General features: G+C 41.9%; 2 protein-coding genes across 2 annotated transcripts; one reads left to right on the top strand and one right to left on the bottom strand.

Annotated features, from left to right (window-relative positions):
* Window positions 1-948: 948 nt before the first annotated feature.
* rag1 (recombination activating 1) lies at window positions 949-5,022 on the top strand. The gene is made up of 3 exons (XM_061677096.1): window positions 949-1,292; window positions 1,385-2,517; window positions 3,290-5,022. The coding sequence occupies exons 1-3, from the start codon at window positions 949-951 to the stop codon at window positions 5,020-5,022; spliced, it is 3,210 nt and encodes a 1,069-aa protein (XP_061533080.1).
* Window positions 5,023-7,945: 2,923 nt separating this feature from the next.
* rag2 (recombination activating gene 2) lies at window positions 7,946-9,550 on the bottom strand. Its single transcript, XM_061676958.1, has one exon. It carries the CDS (start codon window positions 9,548-9,550, stop codon window positions 7,946-7,948), a length of 1,605 nt encoding a protein of 534 aa, XP_061532942.1.
* Window positions 9,551-9,774: the final 224 nt, after the last annotated feature.

Below are 9,774 nucleotides of genomic sequence, written 5' to 3' on the forward strand. Positions count from 1 at the left end.
AAGTAAATAAAGGTCTCTGAAATGGAGGAGCTTTCCAGGGAGCACACCAAAAGATGGTTAGACAGGAGATGCTGCAGGAAGAATGCAATTTGTATAACATGGTAAGACTAACAATTGGATAAAGTAGTTTATCGATGGTTCAACATTAGTTTGACCAGCTTGCTTTAATGTCTGATGTGGTAATGGAACTTAGCTAGAATAAGATAAACACTGTCATGTTTCCAATATCATCGATCTTGCCAGCACACATTATATGAGCACTTGTCGGCTGAATTATGAAATTTTAAACTGAACAATGTTGTCTTTGAAATTATTTATTATGATCTCTACTCAGTGTGTTGGCTTCTTGTTTTCTTTTCCTCTTCCTTCCCTAGTCAGTATCAATGTATTGTGAAATAAGTTGAACTGTCTTCAATTTCCCTCCTGCCTTCACAAAGCCAGTTTATCGCTCCTGGTGCTCTGATCCACTCTCCAGTTTAGAAAATGACAAATATAAATAAGGGGGGTAATTTATCAAATTCTCCATGTTAAAGGAATACTATACAGTCTCATAGGCTCCTGGAGCAGGGAGATGAGATAAATGAAGATTTTGACGCTGTATTGATCACACAGTGTTTGTTTCTTACATTCAACTTATTGGTGAAACACAGCGTTGCAGGTCAGTATTTACTACCTTGTTCAGTAGATTTTAGGGTACATATCGATATGTATTATAGAAGTTACGCGAAACTGTTAGGGCTCCAAGCTGAAAGACCCCTAGGGGGACTAAGGAGGAGTTGGAACCTAAAATAATTTTTATGTATCCTTAAATCTGTGTCTCATAGGCAGTTTTCCTCCCATACTTTTTTCCCCCTGTGAAGATTAGTTACCCATAGCTTTTGAATGCATTCTCATCTCACTCTCTGTCTCCTTCCATCTGCCTCTCCTCGCCCAGGCTTAAGTCCAATCATGGCTGAGGAAAGCCTGGAGACAGATGGCCCCAGATCATCGATGCCGGCTGAGCTCCACCAACCTCACTCTAAGTACTCTCAGTGGAAGTTTAAACTGTTTAGAGTGAAATCCATGGAGAAGCCCCCTGTGTCCAGTGAGAAAGAGCTTGAGAAGGAAGCCAAGTCCGGCATCTCGATCTCTAACCTGTGTACAGCTCCAAATATAGGGTTAGATAATGGTATGAGTACAGGTAGTGTCATAAAGTTGTGCTTCAATGCAAAAAGCAAGGAAATTGTTGAACCACCTGACCAGAGCATGGATATGAAGCTAGCAGAAATTGACAACCACATAAAACGTCTCAGGTGATTAATTATCATTAAACCTTTACTTGATATAATATTATATTTGATCTCTTTTTGACAGAAATAGTAATAATCATTGTTTTTCTTTGAAGATGTCTGTGCCGTCTTTGTGGAACCCTGTTAAGGAAAGTTGGTGGCCCAGTCACTGATGTTCATGCGGTTCTGGATAAAGAAAGCAAGAATTCCCTTTGCAAAATGGGGTGTACATCAACAAAATGGCCAGAGGTCATCCGCAAAGTCTTTCAAGTGGATGTGAGAGAAGATATGGAATCTGTCCATCCTCTTTCCTTCTGCCATCGCTGCTGGATGACTGCCATACGGGGAGGGGGTGTTTGCAATTTTTCCAGGACAAAAGTCCCAGAGTGGAAACCTCATTGTGCCTTCTGCCACGTGTGCTCACCCAAGAAACAATTATTCCCTAAGACTGGCAGAAAAAGGAGAAAAGCCACTCCCATTGCCCAAAGCTTAGTGAAAAGAACCAGAATGGACCATAACCACATCACTGTCAGTGGTGAGAGTCGAGTTCTGAGACCATTTGGCGGCCACCCTAATGGTCCTGTCCTTAAGACATGGAGAAGTCCCAGTGTCCAAAGGCAGTACTGGGTGAGGACCATCACGCACTGTCAGAAAGAACACCTCAGTATCAAGCTTATATCTGAGAATTTCCCTGTTGACTTCCTCTGTTCTTTCATTTGCATGGTGTGTGACCATCTGCTCTCTGACCCAGTTCAAGCCCCCTGTGGGCACCTCTTCTGCCGCAACTGTATTATAAAATACAACCACTTTATAGGGCCTCACTGTCCTGTCTGCAACTTACCCTGTTCCAGCGATGACCTCATTCTCCCTGCCCAAACTTTTTTGTCAGTCCTTCATTCTCTGCTTTTGCTCTGCCCAAGAGATGGCTGTGGTCAGCATCTAAGACTAGACTCATTTAAAGCTCACTGTATGGGCCACGATGTGGAAGAGCAGAAGGCAAGACAGCAATCATCACAGCTTGACAACTACCTGATAACCAATAAAGGGGGAAGGCCCCGGCAACACTTGCTATCCCTCACGCGTCGTGCCCAGAAGCATCGACTAAGGGACCTGAAGAACCAAGTGAGGGCGTTTGCAGATAAAGAAGAAGGTGGCGACCTAAAGTCTGTGTGTCTGACACTGTATCTGCTGGCACTGAGATCTGCAAATGAACACCGGATGGCCGATGAGCTGGAGGTTACGATGCAAGGTAAGATGCTATGAATCAGTCTCAATCAGTGTACAGCCTCCTAACACCAAAAGACAGACATAAATACATTAATTACAGCTCATTAATTTATGCCATAGTCTGAGGGCTGCACTCATCCCTTAATTAACAATGAGTTGAAAAGTTCACCGTTTAAGTGAGATTTTCTGTGCTTTTTGATTGGAAAGCTTTTCATGCTTGTCCATCTCTGTCTGTTAAGCTACCATTGTTGGCCCTTCACGGTTTTCTCGAGCTCTCACAGTCTTTCTCCCTGACTGTCAGACTTTAATTTTCACACTCCCTTTGATATAGGATAACCAACTCATGTGAAGGGCCTGTTAGAATCAGAACAACATCAGCAGCTCTTGTATCTGCAAATGACACAGACAGCACCAACGTCCTCATTTGGGAAATGAAGCCAGCTGGTGTCTGTTTTCATCTGTAGCTAATACATCTCATCTTTTCTGCAGCTTCACTCTTTCACCCTTTAGCCTATTATGACATTTAGAAATAAAATAAATATTAAATTGTGTATGCATGGGTTTGTGTGCTCTGGACATTGATACATTCATGGTCTTGCTGTGTTGTGGTAGGAATGAAACCACATTTTAAAGTGGAAAAGTTAGTCTTGCCAGCTCTTTTTAAAGTTTGAGCTTTCACAGTTTTGTGTTGAATAATTCTCTTAGTATCCTTCTATCTTTTCATTTGTTGTTTCTGTCTTATTTTGCTTCTTTCTGTGTTTGACATAAACTTTTTAATTTGTCTCTTTATGCAGGCAGAGGCTTTGCATTGCATCCTGCTGTGTGTTTGGCCATTCGGATCAACACTTTCCTGAGCTGCAACCAGTATCAAAAAATGTACCGGACTGTCAAAGCCACCAGTGGCCGCCAGATTTTTCAACCCTTACACACGCTCCGAGCTGCAGAGAAAGAGCTTCTCCCTGGCTTTCACCAGTTTGAATGGCAGCCAGCTCTAAAGAATGTGTCTACATCTTTCAATGTTGGCATCATAAATGGGCTCTCTGGATGGACTTCCTCTTTGGATGAGTCACCATCTGAAACCATCACACGAAGATTCCGCTATGATGTGGCTCTGGTGTCAGCAATAAAGGATCTGGAGGAGGACATTGTGGAGGGGCTGAGAGAGAGGCGGCTGGAAGACAGTGCCTGTACCCTCGGCTTCAGTGTTATGATCAAAGAATCTTGTGACGGCATGGGAGATGTCAGTGAAAAGCACGGCGGAGGACCAGTTGTTCCTGAGAAACTTGTTCGCTTCTCTTTTACAGTTATGTCTATTTCTGTTTTGGTTGGTGAAGATAATAAGCAGGAGGTTACAATCTTCACTGAGCCAAAGCCAAACTCAGAATTGTCCTGTAAGCCCCTTTGTCTGATGTTTGTGGATGAAGCGGACCACGAGACACTCACAGCTGTTTTGGCGCCCCTGGTTGCAGAGCGTAATGCAATGAAAGAGAGCAGGCTCATCCTGTCCATAGCTGCCCTTCCTCGATCTTTCCGCTTCCAGTTCAGAGGATCGGGATATGATGAAAAGATGGTACGTGAATTGGAGGGTTTGGAAGCCTCTGGATCCACTTATGTCTGCACACTGTGTGACTCTAGTCGAGCGGAAGCCTCTAAAAATATAGTGCTCCACGCCGTCACACGCAACCATGATGAGAACTTGGCACGTTATGAAGTCTGGCGAACAAACCCATTTTCTGAGTCGGTAGAGGAACTCCGGGACAGAGTCAAAGGGGTCTCCTCAAAGCCCTTCATGGAGACTCACTCCACACTTGATGCGTTACACTGTGACATTGGCAATGCCACTGAGTTCTACAAAATTTTCCAGGATGAAATAGGGGAAGTGTACCGAAAGAAAAATCCCAGCCGGGAGGAACGACGCAGCTGGCGGGCAGCTCTAGATAAAGAACTGAGGCAGAAGCTGAAGCTCAAACCTGTGATGAGGATGAATGGGAACTACGCCCGCAAGCTAATGACCCTCGAGGCTGTGCAAGTGGTGTGTGAGCTGGTACCCTCAGAGGAGAGGAGGGAGGCCCTGAGGGAGCTGATGAGGCTCTACCTCCAGATGAAACCTGTGTGGCGCTCTACCTGGCCAGCCAAGGAGTGTCCTGACCAGCTTTGCCGCTATACCTTTAATTCCCAGTGTTTCGCTGACCTTATTTCCACTACTTTCAAATACAGGTACAATGGCAAAATAACCAATTACCTACACAAGACCCTGGCTCATGTCCCCGAAATAATAGAGCGTGATGGATCTATCGGTGCTTGGGCGAGTGAGGGCAATGAGTCAGCAAACAAACTGTTCAGGCGTTTCCGTAAGATGAATGCACGTCAGTCAAAAGCTTTTGAGCTTGAAGATGTCTTGAAACATCACTGGCTCTACACATCAAAGTACTTGCAGAGGTTTATGGAGGCTCATAAGTGCTCAGCAAAAGCCCTGCAAGCAACCATTGACCCAGCAGAACTTCAGGACAGTGAAAGTATGTCCTAGGAGATCATTGTTTTTTTTATTTTTTTTTTTGCATGTGAAATAACGCCTGAAGATTTGATTGATTTAACATTCAGAGTTGTTAACACACTATTTACTAAAACAAGCAGCTGACAATGAATGGAATGATTTCATTTTCATTTGTTTTTATGTAGTTTTTCTTTGAATATTTTTTTCCTTTTATGGTCACACTCTTTTTAAGGGCTTTGCAAATTCAAAATTCATTTATTCATTTATTGTTCACTAATGTGGAACTTGACAGACCACCAATGTTTACACTGTTAAACTTTGTTAATTGTGTGTCTTGACTGTTTGGATGGCCACTGTGTGTGGAGGAATTAAATTGTAAATTGATATGTAGACGGTAACACACATACTCTGGTTTGGTTACAAAAACATTCTTTTTTTCTTACTATGTATGCATGAAATATGGCTCAATTTATTGTATTGCAAGGACGTGACATCTTTATGAATTTGTCGGGTGGATATTTATGAAAGCAGATGAAATGGTATAAGTCATAGTGTGCAAAATGTGTTAAGATTTCCATCCATCCATCCATCCATTTTCTGAGCCGCTTCACCTCACTAGGGTCGTGGGTGTGCTGGAGCCTATCCCAGCTATCATCGGGCAGGAGGCGGGGTACACCCTGAACTGGTTGCCAGCCAATCGCAGGGCACATACAAACAAACAACCATTCGCACTCACATTCACACCTACGGGCAATTTAGAGTCGTCAATTAACCTACCATGCATGTTTTTGGGATGTGGGAAGAAACCGGAGTGCCCGGAGAAAACCCACGCAGGCACGGGGAGAACATACAGGCGGGGTCGGGGATTGAACCCCGGTCCTCAGAACTGTGAGGCAGATTTCATTTGATTCATTTGATTTCATTTTGAATGAAGACAAATACAATCACAGAGACTTTAAGGTTCTTAGTTTCATGAGTGCTCTCTGCAAAAGATTAATTTATTGCTTTATCCTGGCACCCCTGGGGCGGAATATATGCCAGGTCACTTTGAACCGATTTTTATCTTTTTTATTTTGTGCACATTAGATGATACATCATGCTTATTTGACATCTTCACATAAAATAAAGCATATACTGGTGTTTTTCATAAATCATGAAAATCCATTTTGAAGCCAAACATCCAGTAGTTTCTCAAGCAGGGATTTTTCTTTAGCTTGGTATAAAACTGAGCAGTTTGCTTCTTTTGACATTTCTTCATCACAATGGCTTAAGATGGAGGAGGCACAGAAGGAGGTTGTGTAAACTCAGTTTGTTGGCAACTTTATTTGTTTGATTGATTGCATTGTCTTTTCCTGCCCTTGACATTTGGGGGTGCGACAAGCAATTTTGTTTTTTATTTTATTGGATGTTTGATTCCATTTTAGTGTCATAACCGCAACCATACATAAGTGTGGTTTTCGCAGGCCTCAACAGACATCATCTTTTAGAATGCATCTTTATGACGGCTTGTCTCATAGTTGTGTTTTGCCAAAATAAATTGCATTACCAAGTAAATCAAACATTTCCATCTCTGCTTTCTGCGTTTTCTATTTCCCCTCCACATGAAATTACATACAGTATCATTTTGCACACCAGGTTTTACAGTAAGTTAAAAGTTTTCTAACTGCATTTTGATTCTTTTTTCTCCGAATCTCAAATAAAGACAGCACAATTCAAACTTTTTTCTCAAGTAATTATTTTTCTGTTTCAGCATTTCCACTACATCTTCAAATGATACTCAAATGCGCTTTATTTCTTTCTTCTCATCTTTCCTAATACTTAAACAGAACAGAAAATGCATGTCACTGTGTTTCATTACGTGCCAGTTAGATACCTGCCTTGAGTAAGTGTTTGGATTTGTTTTTTTAAATTAATATATACAATATGTGTATTCTGCACATTGCACACTATTCTGCACACTGCAACAGTGTAGGAACATTTGACTTAATCTTCTCAAACATTGGTATTTGTCAAATACAGAAGGGGCATCAAGAAGTGAAAACTATAAACTCAGTTCTCATTTTCTCTATTTTTTTTTTTGTATTTGATCACAAACACACAACCACTCTATTGTTGATGTATTTATTTTTCCAGGAAAAGAAAGTGTTATTCATAATTATTTCACTGAGGTCAATGAGAACATTTGTAAACAATTGGTGGGGGTGGGGGGGTGGAGAGGGGAAATAAGTAAACTGTCTTAGAATATGTAAATCCAATGAAAGTGAACATGAACATCAGGGAATTGAAAATAAGCAATTTATTATTTTAATGAGCACTGTGTAAATTTACCATTTTATACTGTATTTCACTTTTACACTAAGTTACAAATGCTGTATTAGTTTGCACACCAGGATTCATACAAAGTCAACAGAAACAATTGTAATTGTGTTTCATCATATACCATTTGGTCAAATGTGTTGATTAATTGTGTATGTTTGTTTCTCTGTATTATTAAATACATTCAAGATCATATTCTGGTGTCATTGTTTTAATCAACAGCGAGAGATAGAGGTAAAATAGAACACATTTATGATGACAAGTTACCTGATTTTGTGCAGGTAGTTTTGAATTTATTTTCTGATTTTAAAAAAATGCAATTCATTAACCAAGCACAATACAAAGCACATCAAAAAGTAAAAAAAAAAAAAAAGAAAAATCATCATTATCATTTCCATAATATTTTTTGGTGTAATCATGAATACATAAATGTTGCCCCCCCACAGATGGAAAATAGTATGACTGAGAGAATGTAACATTTGTGACATACATTTCTTAGCTTTAACCCTCACTGTATGGTTATTGTACTGTTTCAGTTTTCTCTTTGTCTGTAACCTGTTTTCTGTTTTTATTCTCTACATGAAAAAGACACATTTAACACACTGATAATCCTTGGTTCTAACTTCACAATCTAAACTTGTTAATCAAAAAGTCTTCTGAAAACAATTTTTTTGGCTCCGCACATCTTGAGAGCTGCATGGGACTTCCTCTTTTTAACTTTTAAAGGGGTACGCTTTAAGGGTATGACTTTTCGAGGTGGGGTCATCTCCTGGTTAGGAAGACCCCCGTGTTCTTGGCAGAAGTATTTTTTGTGGTCCTGGGAGAGCTTGAGGAGCAGTGTCTCAGACAGCTCCATGCACTGGGCATGGACCCAGTGTCCTGCCTCTCCTTTGGAGCAGAAGATCATGGCTGGCCGGTGGAGCTCAGTGGAGTAATACGGCTCCCATGTGTTGAGATCCAGCTGACAGGCACGGCAACATTTGATCCAGTAGCCTGACTGTGACTCATCCTCTTCATCTTTCTCAGTGTAGGAATTACCTTCACCCTCATTACTGTCATCCAGCTCTTGAGGCTCACGGCCAAAATAGAGCTCCTCTGAATCTTCAAGAGGAGTTGAATTGTCATAATCTGTCAGCTCTTGGCTGCAGCCCTGCTGACTTTGCACGTCTTCTTTGCTCTGGACCTCTTTCTGGAAGGTTACTAGATAGACGTAATGCATATTTGTTTGGCATGACCTGCCCTCAGTTGGCACAGCTAGCAACATACTTTGTTCCCCCAGAGCACCACCATACCAAGTTCCACTATGAACAATATCTGGGGTCCATTTTGGCGGCTCAAGAGGTTCTATATGAATCCCCTTCTCATCCAGAATGACAGTGCTGCACTCCATTCTCTTCTGAGAGTTTGACTGATATCCTCCTAATATAATATATTTGTGAGCTGGGCCTGTGCGAGTGATTACAGCACTTGAGATGGATAAGCCAAAGTTGAGGCGCTCACAGGACAATAACGGACAACCTTGCGGGAGCTCAACGCGCAGACAAAAGAGCCGAGGTGGTCGGCCGTCAGATTTCAAAGAGTGACCCCCAAGGATGTATACGCGGTCCTCTCTCGAGAGGGCCACGTGGAAAGACTGTCCATCACTTAGCTCTGGAAAAGTGTAAGCAGAACAACAACTAAACTTCAAGTCGAACAGGAACACTTGAGGAGGACAGTCAATCACGCTGTTCCAGTTCTCTGATGTTCTCTCTTTCATAGCCATGTAGGACCTTCCACCAAAAACTACAAAGGCTGTCTTCCCTCTGCTTTGAACCACACTGAGTGTGTGGCCATATCTGGCACCGGGCACTTCTCCTACCAATTCTTTCTCTTTACACCGCAGGGTCAGTTTGCGATTGCAGCCACGACTATCCATGCTAAGTGCATAAAGACTTGACGAGATGTCGTTGTTGGGGGTGCGGCCGCCGTGGATGAGATAACTCTCCGGAAGTCCATCATGTGGATCAAGGCGACAAACTGAAGGATAGCGCAAAGGAGGAAGGTATTGGGAGTCATGAGAGAAGGATATGGCTCTCAACCTGAGCTCACCATGTTTCAAGCGCACACCAAATACTCCTGTTGGACAGGAGCGCTTGGGCCAGCCTTTCTGGCCAAAAAGGAGAACTTCACCATCAAGTTGTAGAAGAGAACAACCATGTTGCAGAAGACTTTCGCAGTTCACCAGATTTAATGGTTGCAGAGTCATCCTGGGTGCAGCTGTCTGCTTCAAAACAAAACACACACACACACACAGATGTTGTTTGGTTTCATCACTTTTTAAAATAACTTCCTGGTCATCATCATCATAATCATCATCATTGTCAACATCATGGTTTCCTGTCTTTCTTTAATAATGTAATAGAAAAACTGAAACTCATATATAAACAATATGATCATTACAATAACATTTCTGTTATAATCAAACACAGT

This window comes from Phycodurus eques, chromosome 5 (genome assembly GCF_024500275.1).
Source record: "Phycodurus eques isolate BA_2022a chromosome 5, UOR_Pequ_1.1, whole genome shotgun sequence".
NCBI classification, from domain to species: Eukaryota; Metazoa; Chordata; class Actinopteri; order Syngnathiformes; family Syngnathidae; genus Phycodurus; species Phycodurus eques.

Bases quoted from the DNA above. Each gene is read 5' to 3' on its own strand.
- rag1 (XM_061677096.1), top strand. From the start codon at position 949: ATGGCTGAGGAAAGCCTGGAGACAGATGGCCCCAGATCATCGATGCCG. The intron at 1,293-1,384 runs GTGATTAATTAT...TTTTCTTTGAAG, and splicing joins AACCACATAAAACGTCTCAG to ATGTCTGTGCCGTCTTTGTG. The intron at 2,518-3,289 runs GTAAGATGCTAT...CTCTTTATGCAG, and splicing joins GCTGGAGGTTACGATGCAAG to GCAGAGGCTTTGCATTGCAT.
- rag2 (XM_061676958.1), bottom strand. From the start codon at position 9,550: ATGACTCTGCAACCATTAAATCTGGTGAACTGCGAAAGTCTTCTGCAA.